General features: G+C 35.4%; 1 protein-coding gene across 2 annotated transcripts in view; it reads left to right on the top strand.

Moving 5' to 3' along the window:
• The window catches only part of GSPT1 (G1 to S phase transition 1), a 49744-nt gene extending 44536 nt beyond the window's left edge, over positions 1–5208 (top strand). For both annotated transcript variants that reach the window (XM_027839108.1, XM_027839107.1), the window contains exon 15: positions 209–5208. In XM_027839108.1, coding sequence (XP_027694909.1) covers positions 209–261 — 53 coding nt within the window. In that variant the 3' untranslated portion in view covers positions 262–5208. The remainder of the gene's footprint in view (positions 1–208) is intronic.
• The last annotated feature ends 16849 nt before the right edge of the window (positions 5209–22057 follow it).

The following is a 22057-nucleotide window of genomic DNA, read 5'->3' as shown; positions in this document are numbered from 1 at the left end:
ACGCAGTTGTTTATTATACTATAGTCCATACCATAACTAGTAAAATATTGCCTAATAAAAAGTTATTCCTTTGGACTTAAATTTTTTTAAGTTGATTTATGTATTGAAAATGGGACCTCAGGAGGTCAGAATGATTTTGTAATTTGTCTAGACTGTTAATGAAAAGGTGGTTTTTTATTTTTATTTTGTCATTGTTGTTGTCTTTTAGGGAAGACCATTGCAATTGGAAAAGTTCTGAAACTGGTTCCAGAGAAGGACTAAGCATTTTTCTCGATGACCCTGCACAATACTGTGAGGAAAATTGACTCTGCAAAAGCCTACTTCACACCGCCTTCTCTTATTTTCTGCCCATTGATAAACTTCTCCCCATGTTTTGCAAAGACAAATTTCACAGCAAAAGTCCACATTATGTCAGCTTTCTCATATTGAGAGCTCTGCTATGCCACTGTTGAATTTCCCCAGAGTTTTTTTTCTCCTCCCAAATTCTGCTTCCTTGGACAGATTTGGCAATAGCTTTGTAAGTGATGTGGACATAATTGCCTACAATAATGAAAACCTAAAGGAATTTTTTATTTTTAATTTTCCCCTTAGGCATATTTAGACATCTTTTTTCCAGGCAGATCATTCAGAGTGTGCGAGTGTGTGTGCACATGTTACAGAGACAACTACCATGTTAATAAAATATTCAATTTGAAATCCTTTTTGGTATTTGAATTGCTTTTGAATAATGTTTTTTATCTGGATGTAACACTGTTGCATTAGCTTTTTAACTTTCCAAGTAATTGAATACATTTTATTACTTGGACTTTTCTAAACTACCCCACCCACCCACCCACTGTTTTAAATGAGGCATTTACAAACAATGTTCAAGGTTGTTATTAAAGGAAAAAAATTAGTTTTGTCCCTTTCGGTGGTTAGTGCATTCATAAAACTAAAATACGTTTGTTCAAACATGACACTGCTTTATTAGCTTTATGTCAGTTTTATTTTCTGCCAAAATTAATATTTAGGTTTGTTTACTTGATTTCTTAAACACATTGTTTTGAAATGACAAACAGCATTCTGTGGTTTTATAAGTAAAACATAATGAAATTCTTCCCCTCTGTAAAAATCTAGTAACCAATTAAATCAGTGGAATTCACAAAAAAGAAAACTTGCAAGATCTGGCATGAAGTGCCTCTATTAATATTTATAGAAGCTGCATTGAGTTTGAAAACTGCATCAGTGAAAATTGCCAGTTCTTACAAGTTACTCAGTTCACTCTCTGTATTGGTAACTTTGAAGGCTGGATAATCCTTGTTGTGTAAAGCTAAATATGAATTAAGAAAATCAACTACCAAATATTTATGATCATAAGAATTTGCACATAATGATATTTGGAGTGAGATAAGTAGAATCAAGCACAGTTTAAATTTGTGATCTAAGCAGTTTGAACAAGAAAGCTGAGTTTTCTTCAATCTAAAACTGAAATTAATTTTTTTATTGAGCCACCTATCGGCATTGTAGTTCTTCTTAGGTTGAAGGTTAACAATCTGCCATAACTATGACTGAAAAACAAATTTCAGGTGAATGAAAAATGGGAAAGAAAACTTTCAAAATATTACTAGAAGCCCCTAATTTAATTTTTAGTCTTGGCCATCTATTGAAGAGTTGACTTTTTTAGATTGTTACTTTCCCCTAATATAAGATACTATGTAATTGTGTATTTAAATAATGGAGAATCCCCTCCCTGTAACATCCCTCAGAAATGAAAAAGCAACAGTCAATGACTATTTCCATTCAAAAAATTTAAAACTTAAAACATTTTAACCCTTTCTGTTTCTTTGTAACTGTGGAACCTCCCATTCATTTAACTTATAAGGCTACATTGTATGGACAGAGCAAAATTATTGTCCTTCAGTTTCATATGATAACACCTGTAGCTACCATAATGCATGAAATTTAAATAAATTTTATTATGTCTGCAAATCTCTGGGCTTTTATTTCTGGGAAATCTGAGAGCTTTAATTGAATTTTATAAACTCTTGTATTGACAAATGAACAAGAGCAAAACACTAGCTTTTTTTGGATTTCAAAGAGTCTAAAAGTTAAAGAATCAGTGAAATTCTATCCAAAGATTATTTTCCATTTTTGATTGAATTTTTTAACCAGATGTTTGCTGTCAGAGTGTTTACACTTTCAATAAACTGCTTGTTGCCAAGACTGTTAAAAAGAATGACATTAACCATGGAGGGATATGCTTATAGTTAACAGCTATATTCAAAATCAAATTTTTAAAGTTTTTTTTAAGTAGAATTTTCGTATTTGAGTAACATTAAATTAATTATTCTACAGAAATTTAAACTTGGATAATTGACTGGAATGTGTTTCACATGAAAACATTCCAACTTAAGAGATGGCAAATTTTAAAGCCAGTCCCCTTTGAGTCTAGCTGATATTTTGCTCCGGGGACTATAGATTTTGAAGTGATTTGGTAGCATGTAGAAATTTGGCAGATTGCCTTTTAGCCTTCTTTAAATGCTGAGCTGTCATTCTCAAGTCTGCAATCTGCTTACGTATTAATGGTCAAGTGGCAGAGCAGTAGGGCAGTTGCCTATGTGTTTAGGATATAACCTAAACATTTTTTTTGTCTTGAATATAGAAGTATTAGATAAATGATTTTCCTTGAAAGTTCCTCAGAGATTGCATCTTTTTATGTTAAATAATATGCTTCATCAACTTTTCATGCAAAATCGTTTTGCATAATTTTTTAATTGATGCACTGAATTTGGGTGAAGAATGCAAAGGACAAGACTGCATTTGTCTAGTTTTTGGAATATAGTGCAATTGCTAGTTATAAGTTCATCTATGTAATGAGGTTTTCTAAATAATTGCCACCATAAATACTTATTTATTTCAGTGGAGAAACAAAAAAAAAGGCATACTTACTGATTTTAATTTGAAAAAGGACTTATCCAGCCATAAGAATGGAAATGTTATGTAAATTGCAACTTGAAAGAGTTGGACTGAGTATGTTGTCATGAAATAAGACATTGTCAAATGATAGATGGTATAGTGATTTCAAGCCCATGTATGTTTCCTTTATCTTGAACTGAAAGTCTGGATAATGTATATGATTAAACGCAAGAATACCATAAATGTTCCTTAGAGAGCCCAGGTTGTTCACTGTAACATGAAACTAATTCATTTTTGTCTACTGGTAAATGCTGTAATGCTATGAGAACTGCTCGTATGGGACATTAAAGACCATATGAAGTGAGCTGTTACTGGCAATAGCCCCTCAAGTGGAGTACTTCCAGATATTTGGGTCATACTTGAAACCAAATGAGGTTTGCTTCAAAAAAGTATGGTAACTCTAACATCCTGAATGAACTTTTGAGGAATTAGCTCTTCCACTGGTGATCTACAGGAGCACTGGTTATTTGGCTGGCATCCTTCATACAAGATTTTTGATGACTTCTCCACAAAAGAGCTCTCCAGCAGCTTTTCTCAGTGGCAAAGTCTTCCCATTGAACACAGCTACTTGGATGGTGACTCTACTGCTTTTGGTAGGGTCCTTAGGTGATCATGGTTTTAAATGCAGTTGTCAGTCTCTTTAGTATCTGGCAACTTTTAAAACTGATTTTTTTAATAGCTCTGGTTACAACACTATAGTTCTGATCACATTGGCTAATGTTACATTCAGCATGGGCAGACAATACCAGTGCAAACTGTCATTAATCCTCTCACAGACATATGTAAGGTAGATAGTGATCAATCAGGGGTGATATTTGGTATTTTTTTTTCACTCTAGAAATCTTGGCTTAGATTTTCCTCTGCTAATTTTTAAGTGAAACCTAGCAGTTTGATATCTGATAAATAGTGATAATGATTTTCTTACAGAAGTCACACCATGGTGGTAACACATTAGTCTATTCAGTTCTGAGCAATTCAGAAAATGTGAGAGTTGCATTTTGTACTCCTTATACATTTCAATGAATAGTAACCATTACCCAAAATTATTTTCTAACAGATTTTCAGAGTAGTTTCAATTTGAATATATTTACTATTAGCGTTCAAGTTGGCCAAATATTGATGGAATTTTGGTTCTAAGATATTGCATTACTTTTCAATATCATAGAACTCACTGAGTCTTCCTTATATTAATAAACTTCACACACTTCTAATCCTATACTTCCTTGAAACATCAGTATGCTAAAGAGTTATTGGTGCACTTAGGAATTGAAAAAAAAAAGAGGAATTAAAGCAGTTTTTATGATACCCTATAAGGATAATAGAAGCATTTGGTTTTTGTTTGTTTGTTTTGTTTTCTTTCATTAAGCTGCAGATGCCAGACTGAGAGACCTGTATGAGTGCTACCTGTTTTTTTCTGATCATCTAGCACTGGTCACGTGTGCCTGCTAACATTGAACTATCAGGTTTGGAGAGAGCAGACATGGAATAGGAATGTTTTCCCTCTGCCCATATTTAGCTTTAATTTTCTAAACTATTGTTAGCTTAGTCACTGGTAGATGAAAAAGCTGTTTTGTTTCAAATACTGCTGGCCATAGGTTCTCACTACCTCCTTTTCTGCTACCCATGAAAGGGAATACATTTGTATTGGAGTTATAACTTGTGAATTCCTTGGGTAATCAAATTTCTCCCCTGTTATATATATGCACATTAAGTAGGAATTATGAGAATTTAGTTGTTAGACAATTATTTTTTCCTTACGTATATTGTATTTGGTAAAAACAAGATTGGCTGTGGGTCACAGACAGCCTTTATTTTCATGGATGAAAACTGAATACTTAACACAGTGTATTATCAGATATTCATTGGTAATGAATTGCCAAATGTCTACTCCCTCTTTGTTTCTAGTAGACTTGAGTTTCTTCTGTTAGTTCCTGTTTAAAAAAAAAAACCATAAAACAAAAACAACATAGAAATATTTCAAGATTTTCTGTGACTTTGAGTTTATTTTTCAGTGGGGAGGATAAAGGGATTGGTTACAGTATTTTAAAAGCAAAGTCAAGGAATCTCTCTTTAAGTGGGAATTTTGGGGATCTGCAGTTAAAATTCTTTTTCCATATGATTTATAGCTACCTACTGTGCCTAACATGATGCCTGTGTGAGGATTACGCTTAGTCTGCTCTTGCGGCTATTCATATGACAAGTAAAAAATTGCCTTTGTAATAACAATAAAATATTGTCATCTTCCCTTTTGAAGGATTTGTCTCTTTGTTTATAATCGCTTTCATTGTACCACATCATGAGTGCAAATGTCCATGCTTTTGTACATTTTTTAATTTATTTTTGTACTCTTTATTGGGCTTAGAAGCACCTACTAAGTAGTTTTATTAGAATGGCTCTTCTAAGTTCTGTTGTACCAAGAAATAACAAATTTGCGTGTTTTGGCTATGCTTGCATACCACATGCAAGGCTTTTGACTGGTTTATCTGACTGAATCTTGCAAAGCATAAAATAGCACTCCAGGAAGTTGGAAATACTTAATAATAAGTCATTATAGTATGCAGGTTTTTCTATACTGTTCCATTGGGAAATGTCAGTGATTTAATCAGTAGACCTCATATGTACCTCAATATATACTTTTTTACCAGGTAATGCTCTAATCTATGAAACTTCAGGATTTTTACCATAGAGACCAAATAGTACTTTCCCTTTACTCTGGGCAAAATCAAAAGAAAAAGTATGAACTGAAGAAGTATATACAGTGGTTAAACGTATAAATGGCAGCAAGATATTTCTTAGATTTGCTGTTTTTCCTTTCTTATAGCTATCAGCTCTTTTTTGTAATCTCTACAACCAGAACTTTAGGTAAAAGGCATTATTCCAAATTTTGCATGAGCAGAATCCAAACATATATTTATGGCACAGAAGAAACTCACTTGGGGTTTAGGCTTTTTGATGCTTAGAATTTCAATGTAGATATACAGTCACCAAAGGGAACAGTTGAATTTTATTGAGTTGTAATTGCTATAAAAGGTAAATAACTGGATAGTTTTCTAATAACCAAGATTAAGTTTCTGATCTAAGTTAAATTGGGCCTGGAGCAAGCCTAACAAATAGTTTTGTCTTCATTTGGAATGATCTACGTTGTCCTTTGACATCAAACCACATACAGGTATTATATTACAGGGTGGGTAGCTTACTGTGACTCTAAGACCTTTGTCCTTCAGATTATTGTGTTTTTTTCCTAAGCACAGGGTGTCCTTTTTTGAGGGATTATAGGTCTTTCCAGGGGCAAGGCAGTGTATCCACCTTTGATGCTATTTTTCAAGATGAGGAAAGTAATTATCCCCATAATCTGGAATACTTGAAGCATTTAAAAAGTATATTATTTAGGTCCTAGTGCTTATTATACTACGTTAATCCCTTTGTTTTCAGTTACGGCATTATTTTAAGCACATTACCATTGGATGATAATGGTGATATGTGGACAAGTTAAATAAAATCTGTTTGGACTACTGTACCATCCCTTTTTTAGTCTCCCTGTATTTTTTATTTGCAGTCCAGATTGTTCCACATGCTTCTTATAAAAGTGAAATTTTCTTCTGTCTCTGTTAAATGAAGCCTCCATACTAATCTTTCCCTGGACTTGTGGCATTAAAACTTCTTGTTCTTACTTCTAAGGTCTTGTCTAACACAACTGTTTTGTGTGATAATCACGTTCTTTTGCCTGTTTTCTTAATTTTACGCCTGAAAAAAAATTAGCAGTCTACAACTGCTACCATTTTTAGTTATGTTGTCTGGGTTAACTTAAATTCAGCAATTATAAAATTTTAAGAGTGTATACATATATGTGTGTGTGTGTGTGTGTGTGTGTGTGTGTATATATATCTATATCTATATATGTATGTATGTATGTATATTTGCTAGTAATTCCCCAAATACTGTTGTGAGGAATAATAGTGTGATCACAATGGGTGTCCTGAAGATAGGGGATACAATATAAAAAAACCAGCATTACATATAAGCTCATCTTGGAAAATTTTTTTTTTAGTATTTCCTAATTTTTTTTAATGTTTTCTGTTCCATTAATCTTGGGAAAGGGTAGGTTCTTGATTTTTATTATGTAGTCTATGGGTATTGTGAGCTGTATTTATAGCTTGTTTTTAACTGGAAGAATGGCAGTAACATTGAAAGAATGTAGTGTGGAAAGATCACTGGTCTAGGAATTAGAACTTTTGTTTTAATTACTGCATTTCCACTACTATGTCACCTTGGATAAGTTATTTGGTGTCTTGGGCCCTCAATTTTATCAGTAAAACTTGTTAGGGGAAGAGAGAGACCAGATATTGCTCATCTTCACACCAGAATTTTAAGTATTTCTTTCATAGACTCTAAATATTAATCTCATTTTAGAAGACAGAATAAAGAGGTTGCAACTTGCCCAAATGAGAAGAGCCAGGGTTCTAACCCAGGTGCTTTTGATGCCAAAACAATGTTCTTTCTATATACCACACAACAGCTTTAGAATAGAAACTTGTAAGAGAGTGATTCTCATAGGGAATAATTTTGTAGTTCAGTCGTTTTTCAGTTGTCTGACCCTGCTTGACCCTGTTTGGAGTTTTCTTGGCAAAGATACTGAAGTGGTTTGCCATTTCCTTCTCCAGCTCATTTTACATATGAAGAAACAGGTAAATAGGGTTAAGTGACTTATCCAGGGTCACAGAGTAATTATCTGAGGCTAGATTTGAACTCAGGAAAATGGGTCTTCCTGACTCCAGGCCTGGATTCTATCCAGTGCACCACTTAGCTACTCTAGGGGAATAATTTAATGTAGGGGAATAATTTAATGTTTGTATGTGAATTCTTCTAGGTAGGAAGTTTGTATTTAGAAGTTGGAAATATTATGTTTAATGTTTTTGTTAATTACAATACTTGAATTTAATCATGTAAATTGGTGGCAGCATGCAAACAACTTTGAATTATGGGTAGAAATGAAAGGAACAAATAAAACTGAACCAAAACAATCCAAAACCATTTGAGTGACAAATTTGACCTCTTGTTACCTGCTCTTTTATGGAGCTATTAAGGAATAGATTATCTAGTAACCAATAAAAGATGAATTAAAAAACCCTTTTCTATACTTGTACAATGAGTCACTGGTCACTCATTTTAATTCCTACATCTCCCTAGGCTTCCTCATGTTCTTGACCTATTATGACAATCCATGACCTAGCATTTTTGTTTCATTTTGTTTTTTTTGTAGTCATTGGGGTTAAGTAACTTGCCCAGGGTCACACAGCTAGTAAGCGTCTGAGGCCGAATTTGAACTTGGGTCCCCCTGACTCCAGGGCCAGTGCTGTTTCTACTGCGCCACCTATCTACCCCATGATCTAGCATTTTTAACTGGTATTTGTCCTTTTTTTCTCTTGTTCCTCTGTAGCTACTGAAAGTCAAAGTTCTCTATACCTACTATCCATTTCTTCTCTCTGATGTTAAAGGAAGAAGTGTTTCCCCTGTTTTCCAGGGAAAACACTACCCCCACTTCTGCTCTTAAATCATTTCCTTCCCATGTGCTCAGAGACCTTGTTACTTCAGTTCTTCAGTTCAATCCAGCAAGCATTTATAAAGTACCTGTATGCTTTCTAACATGTTCGTGTATTCTGTTAACTATTTACTTCCTTTCTCTTTTAAATATAAACTACCTTATTTATCTTCACTTTTACTACAAAACTTTTCAATTGATTGGACTGTATACATTTCCTCTATTTCTTCACATCTTGTTAATTCATTTTACTATATACTTAAAATTCTGCCTGCACCTTAATGGTGCAAAATCCAGTGAATTTTTTTTATAATCCTAATTTCTTTGGTCTCTGCAGCTAATAACACTATTGGGAACTCCCTTGAAATTTGCTCTCGTCTCAACACTACACCAATACTGAATTCGTACCTTTAATTTATTCCCTATTCTAGTGTTTCCTCTTTTCCCTGAAATAGGATTATCACCCAAAGTTCAGTCCTAAGTCAACTTCACTTTCTACACTATCCATTAGGGAATTTCTGCTTTCCCAACTCAATTATTACCTCTAGGTTGATTAATTTAAAAATCCATAACCTCCAGCCTACACTGCTCCTGATATCTAATCCTTGTATCTACAGCTACCTTTAAGACAATTCCTCTTGGAAACACTACAGCTTCCTTTCCCAGCTTCATAATACCTTGATGGTAACAGACAGACCTCAGTCTGATAAAGCATGAATGTTTGCTAATTAGCAGATCCAGAAGCCAAATGTGCATTAGAAAAACTGACAAAAGACAAATTGGCTGGGTCCAAAGTGCCCATTTTACCCAATAAAAACAAAACTGCCCCTGGTTTCGTAACCATACGTAGAAAAGTTGTAGGATATTAAAACTCAAAGTGAATAGAAAAGAGCAATCCTGGACCTAAGACCTCATCCCAGTACAGTCAGCCATAAAACTGCTATGGATTCCCCAGAAATAAAAGGACTAATCACTCTTAAAGACATCAGTTCTCACTCTGGCATCATCTTAAATATCCCTCTTTTTAAATGTTACAGACTAATTGAAAGTCACTCAATAACATCCCTTTTATTAACACATCTCTTACTCTCCCCTCACTATACAGCTCCCCCAGTCAATCCACATTTATCAAGTGCTTTTAATGTGCCAGGTACAGTGCTAAACCCTGGGAATACAAAGACAGAAATGAAATAATCAGCCCTCAGAATTTATATTCTGTCTGGTTGGCTGGTATCGATAACTATTATTCTCTGGTCTGTCTTTATCCAAAGTACATCTATACCTTTGTTTCCTTATCTGAAAAAATGGGGATAACAGCACCTACCTAATCTGATGAGGATCAAATAAGATAATGTATACCTGATAGATGGTGTGCACATGGATGATGGAATACTAGGTACATATCCCTTGGGATTTAGTATGTCTTTTGGTCACCAGATGGCACTCTATCTACAACTGAGCAACCTATTCCCTATGACCTCCAGGCATATCAACATGCTTTTCTCTAGCTGGCCCCCAGTTTTCATCTAGAATAGATCTAGGGTAGTGACTTGAAATATGCCACACACACCAACTGTCTCTTAATGACAATGTTTCGATGTTGTTTATTGAAACGTTATGATAATTCAAGTGGTAACAGAAAGCAAACAAGAAAAATTATAGAATAGAATTGATGATGTGCAAAATCAAATCCCTTTTCTCTCAGCAGAAGGGATAAAGTAAGGAAATCATTGGCATGATTTTAGAACCCACTGAAATTTCCTTGGCAACTGCTCTAAGGAAAAGTGGGGCATGTTGAAGTTGAATGTATCTCACTATTGCTATGGTTAATAGCCCAGCGAGTCCCAAATCTGATCTGATCTGCTCCACTTCTTCTTTACTTCTCCCCATCCACTATTTCTCCAAGTTTCCATGTCAGCCCAACAATTCTCCAGGATTTGTTTAGTTCTCACTTCCCCTTAGCCTACATACCTGTATCCCAATCACTTCAAAGGAAAACCCCAAATAGAGAATAGATGGGTATCTCTTTTCTGCTCCATGCCCGCAAAAATACAACATTATAAGTCTCTTGAAGGAAAATGGAAACCGAAAGATTCCGGGAAATGTATTTCCACATACATTTCCTATCTTCTCCAGGACTTCATTAATTTATTAACCCCCAAACACTAGAAAATCTGTCATTGTCAAGTGCATTGCAAATCTAAAAACACTAAATAATTGTGAATTATCATCCCCATGCCCGTAGGAGAAGGAAGTTTATCAGGTGCCTACTATGTGCCAGGCACACTAAGTGTTTTTACAAATACTATTTTATCCTCACCATAAGGTAGGTACTATTATTTTACTCATTTTGAGTCAGATAGAGGTTAAATCATTTGTCCAGAGCCAGAAAGCATGTGTCTGAGTTTGAATTTGAACTCAGGTCTTCCTGACTCCAAGTCCATTGTTCTATCTCCTGTGACACCTAGCCAGGAGAAGATGTATTAATCCTGAAACTTTTGGTGGCATACATAAAGGGGTCACCCCCTAATTACTCAGAAGAAAAGAATCAATGTCATGCACAGTGGCAGCTGTGTTATGGTGACAAGCAATGGATTTCATGTCTGAGGACTTGGGTTCAAACACTGCCTCAGCTACTTATTACCTGTTTAATCTTGGCCAAGTAACTTAACTCCCCTAGGCCTCCTTGTCCTTTTCCATCATATCGGGGGAAGAGGTTAAGGGGGGTGTGTGTGATAGTGACAGGCTTGGACTAGCAGGAGTGGGGAACCTGTGGGCTCAAGGCCACATGTGGCCTTCTAGGTCCTCGGGTGAGGCCTTGTGACCGAGTTCAAGTTTTACAGAACAAATCCTTTTAAGGGAATTTGTTCTGTGAAGTTTGGATTCAGTTAAAGAACAGCAGTTGAAGACCTAGAAGGCCACATGTGGTCTCGAGGCCGCAGGTTCTTTACCCCTGGATTATCTTTCAGGTCCCTTCCACCTTTAAATCCTATGTTTTTCTCATCTATTTCACTCTCTTTTGCCACAAGTTGAAAAGTACTTTTTATACCCTTAAGAGCTCATTCTCATCTTAGTAAGCCTTCTTTTGAGGAGGCAAACTAGGCCATCTTTAGTCTGAATTCTTACCTAGCTTTTAAACATTGAATGGGTGTTGCTTCAGACAAACTGAGACCTGGGAAAGACCTTAGCTTTAAAAGGCTAAGGTCTCACACTGCATCTGCGGCCATCTCCAGTGGTCCAGACCTTTATTTTGCCACTTAACTCTGATGACCCTGGAGGAGAGAGTGAAGCCGATGACTTTGCACAGCTCTGCCTCACTTAAATCCAGTTCACTTGCAAGTCAAGATATCACCCTCCTGATGTCATTGGACAAACAACAACAGCCTTCTTGCCTCATTGTGTATTCCCCATCTCGCCACATCAGACAAAGGGTCCTAAACAGTTTAGCCACTGCAGCTTCCCTTTCCAGGTTGCTTGACAGTATGTTCTACCATTGCTTTAAACTCAAATGTATCTAAAACTGCAATCATTTCCCCCTACCTAAACCCAAACACTTTTAAGTTCTTGACTTCTGTCAATGTTACATTCATTTACTCAGTCACTCTAAGTTTTAAAACTTCAAAATCATCTTTGATTCTTCCTCATTCCTTGATCACCATATCTGGTTACTAAGTCCTAGGTCTCCTCAACTTTATTTTTTATATTAAATTTTATTTTATTTTCATGAAGATGCATCTTCTCTTCTTCCCCTCTCCCCCTTCCCTCACTGAAAAAGCAAGAAAAACAAAGCCTCTAATATAAATGTGCGTATTCACTCCTCCACTTTCAAGACCCTCTACAATCTGGCTCAAACCTACCTTCCCAAAAATTTCAACAAAAATTTATCTTTTGAGGGCAGCTCTCCTAGGTTTGTGGAACAATTTCCAAAGATTAGAAGAGCTATCAGTCTCTCTAACTCATTCCTTCAAATTTAACAGTTAAATGCTCTATATTTGCATAGATATCTAGTAAACATTGCCTTTGAGCTATTAAAAGTTTAAAGCAAAACCTAATGTATATCTCCTGTATATTTCAGGATGGTTTGTTTTTTATTTTATTTTATTTTTTGGGGGGGTTGAGGCAGTCAGGGTTAAGTGACTTGCCCAGGGTCACACAGCAGGATGGTTTATTGAAGGATACATTACAGCCAGCTATAACTTAGAGAATTAGCTGGATATTGGGTTCACAGAGTGACAAAGCAGCCAAGGCCTTTGGAGCGCTTCCAGGGGAGAAGCATGTTCCTAGCTCCTGGCCCTCTGCCAGTCATTGATAGACCGATACAAGCGCCAGCATCCACAGGAGGATTACAATATAAGTCATCTGAGGAGAAATTGCTATTATAAAAAGAAAAGCTTTGCTTCCGATCCAGCATATCAGAGTTCTCACTTTACAATTGGTCTTGAAGATGTGGGAGCATTGACTAGACAGGGTGCATTTGACCAAGTTCACAGGAAGTCCTTCCTGAACTCATGATTGATCTTTCAAGCACCTTGGCCTTGGCACACATTCAAGACAGATGCAAGTAGCCCTTATCTGAAGGAAAACTTATGATGGGCAAGTTCTCATAATTAGCCTAAAACTGGCATACATGCAGTGATTTGAGAGATGCAACAGTTAACTAAAAATCATACTAAAAACAACCTTGGAAGAGGCTGTGGGTTTTACAAAAATTACAAAGAAAGAAAAAAATTTAAACTTTTAGCATGTAAACTCTGAGGTTATAATTGGCTATGCTTCCAAAAGAAAACTATTAACTATTAACATGTAAGCAAAAAAAAAGTTACAGTAAGCCATACTTCAGAAAAGTGTTTCTTTTTCTAAGGAGTCAATTTCCAGTTGATGGAAACAGGCAAGGTCATAGAGAAGCCCAGCTCTCCCAGATAACCTGAGCAAATATATGAAAATGACCCCAGAAAGACTAATGTTATAAAAGACCAAGGAGACCAGCACAATAGCAGATAAACCACTTGCTAGAAGTGGCAAGGTGAGGAGGTGGGCCAAGGAAACCAATAAAAGCTCCCATAAATGGACCTGAAAGTAGTCAGCCCACAGTCTGATGAGGGATATTACAAGCTATCACAAACGCTGTTAATTGGAGAGCTAACCTGTCAGAGCAAAAGTGAGTACATAATCAGCCACAGTAGGTTACTGTGCATGAAACAGTGCTTGACTATGTACATCATTATTTGTATCACTGGGATCCATGGAAGGATACCTGGATAACTACAGTGCCTCAGGGGCCGCAGAAGGAGGGCCATGCAGAAGACTTGAGATTCACATGATCTCCAGCATCTCATGGAGACCTAGCAAGGTCACAGCATGGGACAGAAATCAGTTTCCAACTTGGGCTCATCCAAGGACAAGGTAGGGTTTGGCAAAGGCCAGAACCTGCAGTGGGCCATCAGGTCCTGAAACAAGCCAGAATTAAGGCAAAGAATGAGACCTAATGCTAGCTACCCTATTTGTTTCTGCGATAGCAGTAACATACAGAATACAAAGGGAACAAAGCCCATCCAAGAAGGGAGACAGGACTGCCCCAAGAACAAAATTCCGAACCAGGAATTGAAGTTGAAAATGAGTAAACAGTACAAGCAAAGTCCCGAAGGAAAAAAAGTCGTCAGAATGGTTGGATCAATTGACAACCCCATCAACAATACATAGATCTCCTTCAACATTTCTTATTTTCTTTTTCTATCATATTAGCCAATCTGATAGGTGTGAGGTGGTACCTCAGAGTTGTTTTAACTTGCATTTCTCTACGTAATAGTGATTTAGAACATTTTTTCTTATGAATATAGCTTTGATTTCGTTGTCTGACAACTGCCTCTTCTTATCCTTTGACCATTTATCAACCGAGTGACTTGTATTCTTATAGATTTGGCTCAGTTCTCTATATATTTGAGAAGAAATCTACTTTCTTTAACCCTTTAACAGTTTTTTAAAAATTTGTGTCATTTCAAAAAAACAAAATATTTTTTTAAATGACATCTTAAATTTAATAATTTATTGTAAATTTGTGGGTTTTTTCCTGCATTGAAATTTTGATAATGCAATACTGCATCATAAACACTATATAGTATTTTATTGTAAACAAGTTATTTCAAGCACATATCAGAGATACCTGATGCAGATATTTTCCCCCAGTTTTTTGCTTTCCTTCTAATTTTGGTTGCATTGATCTTGTTTGTGTAAAACTTTTAAAATATAATATAATCAAAATTATCCATTTTACCATTTCCAATGCTCTTTATCTCTCGTTTGGTCCTAACTTCTTTTTTTAATCCATAGATCTGAGAGGTAAACTATTCCACGCTCCCCTAGTTTGTTTATGGTATCACTTTATGTCTATATCATGTACCCATTTTGACCTTATCTTGGTATATGGTGTGAGATGTTGGTCTCTCAACTTATTTGGCCTGTCACCCCCTTTTCAAACAAAATTACTCAGTGTGCCCCCTGGAAATCTACTTTCTTTAACCATTTCACAGTTGGTTTTTTTTTTTAAATTTGGTCATTTCAAAAAAATAGAAAATATATATTTTTTAAAATGACACATTTTAAATTTAACAATTTATTGTAAATTTGTGGGGTTTTTTCCCCGCATTGAAATTTTGATGATGCATTATTGCATAATATAACTGTATAGTATTGTATTGTGAACAGTCATTACATGCACATATTCCTGCCTATTCGAGCTAGACTTTCCGACATTGCACAATGCCTGCCTCCCAATATTTGCTTGCTAAGACCTGTCTGTGGACTTGACCACTGATCAGTTATAACTTGCATTTTGTGTGTTTATTTGGAAAATAATGTAATTACTGTGACTTCACTCTGTTACACAACAGATAAACATGTACGAATGGTTTTTCAAAATTTTATCTTCTCTTCTTTCCTTATGCTTCCACGGCCCCCTTATTTTTATTCAATGCCCCCCAGTTGCACTCGAGGCTTCTACCCCTCCCCCCCATTGTTCCAGTGTTCCCCCAGGAGGTGGTATTGCCCATTTTGGGAATCTCTGGCCCACTCTATACCTAGTTTTTGCCATATTGTTTTCCAGTATTCCCAGCAGTTTTTGTCAAATAATGAGTTTTTGTTCCAAAAGCTTGGATCTTTGGGTTTATCAAACACTAAACTACTAGGGTCATTTTCTACAATGTATTGTGTACCTATTCTGTTCCACTGATCTACCATTCTATTTCGAGTAACAGATTGTTTTGATGATTTGCTAGGGCTAGGTTACCTTCCTTCACATTTTTTTCATTGATTCCCTTTATATTCTTGCCCTTTTGTTCTTCCAGATGAATTTTATTATTATTTTTTCTTGCTCTATAAAATATTTTGTTAGTTTTGTTAGTTTGTAAGTAGATTAAGTTAGGTAGAATTGTCATTTTTATTATATTGCCTTGGCCTACCCATGAGCAATTGATATTTTGAAAATTGTTCAGATCTGACGTTATTTGCATGAGAAGTATTTTATAGTCATGTTGATATAGTTCCTATATTTGTCTTGGCAGATAGACTCCCAAATATTTTATATTGTCTACAGTTATTTTAAATGGAATTTCTCTATCTGTTGATGCTGGACTTTTTCAGTAATATATAGAAATGCTGATGACTTATGTGGGTTTATTTTATGTTCTGCAACTTTGCTAAAATTATTAATCATTTCAACTAGTTTTTTTTTAGTTGATTCTCTAAGTATACAATCATATCATTTGCAGAGTGATTATTTTGTTTCCTCACTGCCTATTCCAATTCCTTCAATTTCTTTTTCTTCACTTATTACAATAGCTAGAATTTCTAGTACAATATTGTATAATAGTGGTGATAATGGGCATCATTACTTCACCTCTAATCTTATTAGGAAGGCTTCTAGCTTATCCCCATTACATATAATGCTTGTTGATGGCTTTAGATAGATACTACTTCTCATTTTAAGGAAAGCTCCATTTATTCCTATGTTTTCTACATGTTTTTAATAAGAATGGGTGTTGTATTTTGTCAAAGGCTTTTTCTGCATCTGTTGAGATAATCATATGATTTCTGTTGGTTTTGTTACTGATATGGTCAGTTATGCTGATAGCTTTCTAATATTGAACCAGTCCTGCATTCCTGGTATAAATCCCACCTGGTCATAGTGTATGATCCGTATGATATATTGCTGTAATCTCCTTCCTAGTATTTTATTTAAAATTTTTGCATTAATACTCATTACAAAAATTGGTCTGTAGTTTTCTTTCAGTTTTCGCTCTTCCTGGTTTAGGTATCAGCACTATAGCTTGTGAATCTATCTGCCCCTGAGGATTTTATCTTATGAAGTTTATTGATGGCTTGTTCAATTTCTTTTTTATAAGATGGGATTATTTAAGCATTCTATTTCCTCTTCTATTAATCTGGGCAATTTATATTTTTGTAAATATTCATCTATTTTGTTTAGATTTTCAGATTTACATATAATTGGGCAAAACAGCTCCTAAAAATTGCTTTAATTTTCTCTTCATTGGTGGTGAATTCACCTTTTTCACTTCTGATACTAGTAATTTGGTTTTCTTCTTTCCTTTTTTAATCAAATTAACCAGTTTTTTTTTAAATTTTTTATAAAACTCACATCAGTTTTATTTATTAGTTCAATGGTTTTCTTACTTTTAATTTCTCTCCTTTGATTTTTCAGGATTTCCAATTTGGTGTTCAATTGGAGACTTTAAATTTGTTTTTAGAGTTTTTTTTAGTTGCATGCCCAATTCGTTTATCTGCTCTTTCTCTATTTTATTTATGTGTTTAGAAATATAATTTTTCTCCTAAGTACTGCTTTAGCTGCATCCAATAAATTGTGGTATGTTATCTCGTTGTTGTTGTGCCTATGATATATTCTTTGATCCATTTATTCTTTAAGATTAAATTATTTCATTTCTAGTTAATTTTTAATCTATCACTGGCTTTTATTGAATGTAATTTTTATTGTATTACGTCTGAAAAGGATGCATTTAATATTTCGGATTTTCTGCATTTGGTTGTAAGGTTTTTATGCCTTTATACATGGTCAATTTTTGTGGAGATGCCATATACCACTTAGGAAAGGTATATTCCTTTCTATTCCCATTCAATTTTCTCCAAAGGTCTAGCATATCTAATTTTTCTAAAATTCTATACACCTCAACTTCTTTCTTCTTTATTTTTTTATTAGACTTTTCTAGTTTTGAGAAAGTTGAGATCCTCCACTTAGTTTTACTGTTTCCTCCTGTAATTCATTTAACTTCTCTAAAAATTTAGATGCTATACCATATGGTGCTTATATGTTTAGTATTGATATTACATCATTGTCTATGGTTCCTTTTTGGCAAGATATACGTTCCTTCTTTATCTTTCAGTTAGATCTATTTTTGCTTTTTTTTAGTCTGAGATCATGACTGCTAGTCCTGCTTTTTTTTGTTTTTACTTCAGTGGAACCATAATAGATTCTTCTTTAGCCCCTTAACTTTACTCATTGTGTCTATATGCTTCAAATGTGTTTCTTATAAACAGCATATTGCAGGATTCTAGTTTTTAAACCATTCTATCTGCTTCCATTTTATGGGTGAGTTTATCCCATTCACATTTAAAATTATGATACTTATATATTTCCCTCTATCCTATTTTTCTCTTGTTCATCCTTCTCTACCTACCTTTCACCCTGTCCCTCCTCACAAGTGTTTTACTTCTGACAACTGCCTCCCCCAGTTCATACTCCTTTCTATTAGTCTCCCTCCTCATTCTCTTATCTTTATTCCTTTTTACTTCCCTATAGGGTAACATAGATTTCTATATGGTTATGTTATACCCTGTTTGAGCCAAATCCAATGAGTAAGGTTCAGGCATTGCCCACCACTCCCTCACTTTTTAAATCTCCCCTTCTGCTCTTTTATAGTTCTGTTTTGTTGGTGGATTATCTACCCCCATTCTATTGCTCCCTTCTCTCTTCTCCCAGTGCAATAAGTCTGACCCTACTATAATTGATCATCCATGGTTGTTAAAGTCGATTTTCTTAAAGTATGACTATGACACTGCCACCCACTCAAACTACAGTGACTTCTATTGTCTTTTGTCATTGTTGTTGAGTCGTGTGCCATTTTTCAGGACCCCATGGACCATACTGTTTATGGGGTTTTCTTGGCAGAGATACTGTAGTGGTTTGCCATTTCCTTATCCAGTAAATGAAGGCAAATAGAAGTTAAGTGACTTACACAGTCACTTAACCCACTATTTGGTTAAGTCACACAGCTAGTAATTGTCTGAGGCTGGATTTGAACTCAGATCTTCCTGACAATAGGCCCAGCCCTCTATCCCCTGAGCCACCTAGCTGCTCCTTCTATTACCTTTAGGATTAATTAAAAACTACTGTTTGGCTTTTAAATCATTTCATGACCAGGCTTCCATCTACTTTTCCAACCTGGTTAGTCATTATTCACCTTCTAGCACTCTGCAGTCTAGTCAGACTGGCTTTCTGTTCCTCCCATACATTTCCCTTTTCTGTCCTTTGCACTGGTTGTCCCCTGTGCCTAGAATGCACTACCTCTGAATCTTCATTTCTAGTAAATTTTGTTTCCTTCAAATCTAGGCTCAAATACAAATTACTGCATGAAGGTTTTTCTAACATTAGAGTGCTAGTGGCTTTCACCTCTCCAACCCCTCCAATTACCTTGTATTTATTTCGCGTATGTTTATGTTTTCCCTCATTGCTCCCCCCAACCCTCAATATCATTCGTGGAAACTCCTTGAGGACTGAGATTGTTTCATGATTGATTTGCCAATCAGATGGATGAGGTGGAGCCTCAGAGTTGTTTTAATGTGCTTTTCTCTTATTAGTATTGGAACACTCTTTCATATAGTTGTTGGGTTATTAGTGCATATTTCATTTGAAAACTCCTTGTGCAGATACTCTAATTAGAGAATGTATGTGTGTGTGTGTGCATGTGTAATATGTGTGTGAATTTCCTATATGTCTTAGTTGTCAGACCTTTATCAATATTAGCTACAAAGGTTTTGTCCCAGGTAACTGTTTCTTTTCTACTTCTATCTTCATTAATTTTGTTTGTGAAAAAGCATTTCAATTTTGTAATCAAAATTATTCATTTTATCTTTGATGATCCCCTCTCTCCCTTTATGTATCCATTCTCTACCTAGTCATGGTTGTGAATAGTATTTCCTTCCTTTCTTCTCTAATTTTCATGATAAGACTTTTTATATTAACTTTATATATCCATTTCCTGCTTTTCCTTCTTCGGTTTATTGACTCTCAATCCTTAATGACCTCACACTCCCCATCAGGACCTACTGTGTCATTTTTATTGCTTGCTTGTGGCCCAGACAAGCTCTGCCTAGGAGATAATCTTCTAGCATGAAGGCACATCAATTCACTACTGGTGGAGTTGTGAATTGGGCCAGCAATGTCAGAAAATGATTTGAATTATGCAAAAAAATTGCAAAAGTTTTCAGACTCTTTGACCTAGCAATCCATTGATAATAAGAAAACCCCAACTGATACAAAATACTCATAGTACTATGTACCTGACAACTGTGGGATCCCTGAACAAATTGTGATTTATGAACATATTAAAGGAACATTCTTTTGCCTTACGGAATGAAATATGGGAAGACTTGCAGGAACTGAATAAAGAAGAACCAAAAGAACAATTACTCCATTAATGTAAATTACATTTTTAAATGCCAAAAAAACTTCAATTTAAAAAATTGGTTAATGTTGGTACTAACTTATAAAACATACATTTCATTTTTAACAAACAGAAAAATAGTGATATTAGGTACATGTATAATCAGATACAATCATTCTCTTGTTTTACTTAACTGTTCTGGGGGAGAAAATACTCTCATAGCTACAAAGAGAAGAATGTTAAGTATCCAAATTATTTACATTTTTTTTTTCAGATTTCCTCCTGTCCCTGACTTTACTTCACTACCTAAATATAGGATAGGTTCCCTCTAATGTTTTCCTACTCTTACGTTCTCCCTGTGCCACAAGACTTTTAATTGCATTATTTTGTTTGCTGGCACAATTATTATATTTTTGTTATTTATTACTATTTTTAAACTACAACATTAATTTTTTGACATCCTAGAATGCATACCGTTGCCTTAGGCAACAAAACTTATGGGAACAAAGATTTCAGAATGCTGATCAAAGCAGTGAAAAATAATGACTTCAAGAGATTGATGATGAAACACACCTCCCATTTTTTGACAGAGAAGATGGAAAAGAAATGCACAAGGAGATAGGCATTCTCAGACATGGCCAATGTACTGACCTTTTTTTTTTTCCTGGACTATACATATTTGTTATAAGGGAAGGATTCTATTGGAGGGAGAAGGTAAGTTAGTAGGTAGCAATATTTACACTCAAAAAAGCATCCAAAAACATTTTTAAATGCATGGAAGAAAACTGCAAAAGGGGATACAAACAGAACTGTGTTATTAATTTGTTAAATTATGTATTTTTCAGTATATATGGATATTCGTGTGTCTCTGTGTGTGTGTGTGAACAAACATAAACACACAAACACCCTACTCAGATGGATCTGTGATTTCATCAATTTGGGAGTTCTTTACAATAATGAAAATTGCATCCCATCTGTGCTTGTCCATCCTGTGCAATTCATCCATGTTTTCCCACAGGTTCCCCACAAGGTTCACCCAATGTGCTAGAGCCTTTCTTCTCCTTTGCCTGACACTGCAAAGGTATCAGTGGAACACTTTCTTCCTTCACACGACCAGCACATCTGCTCTTCCTATCATAATTCCTTGATATCTTTTACTCCTGTTCTTCAGAGTTCCTCAATGCTCATATATTGCATTCTGCTCACACCCACCATGATCCTCTTCAATTCCCTCTATGTGATGCCCACGTTTAGTTCTTCAAAGGCAGTTGTATTCCATGGCTTAATACCATATAGTAACACCCTGAGCATCTAGGGTGAAAGGAAAGGACAAGTATCCCCAATAATTAGGATGCAAGTGAGAACAAGATGAATGCAAAGTAAAGATCCAGGCAAAATGCTAAGAAAAATTTGAAGAAGGAGGGATATTGGTTGTACTATATATTACTAGGGATAGTAATGCTTGCATACTTGTGTTCCTTCTTCAGTCAGGTGGAGTGATTCTATTTCTTCATGAAGGTAGAAACTGAGTGGGACCTTCCCCAAATAGAGGGCAAAAAGGAGTATATTCCATGCATGGGAAAAGCATAAGCAAAGGCATAAAGATTCAGATGGCATTAAGAATGAGTAGTCCAGTTTGGCTAACATAAGCAATATGTGAAGGTGACTGTGAATATGTGCAGGTAAATTATGAACTCCTTGAGGTCAGATTTTCACTTTGCCTTTGTTATACTTTGTCCCTAGCTCAGTGCCTTCAATACAGAAGGTGCTTAATAAACACTTGTTGGATTGAATCCATTGGGTATAGTGTGAATTAAGGTTAGGCTGATAGACAGTGGACTCAGACTGTGAAAATCCTTAAAATGTCAGGCAG

This window comes from Vombatus ursinus, unplaced genomic scaffold (assembly GCF_900497805.2).
Source record: "Vombatus ursinus unplaced genomic scaffold, bare-nosed wombat genome assembly UNPS02014832.1, whole genome shotgun sequence".
NCBI classification, from domain to species: Eukaryota; Metazoa; Chordata; class Mammalia; order Diprotodontia; family Vombatidae; genus Vombatus; species Vombatus ursinus.
The sequence above is the reverse complement of the archived record's forward strand: the minus strand, read 5'-3'. Positions and strand labels throughout refer to the sequence as shown.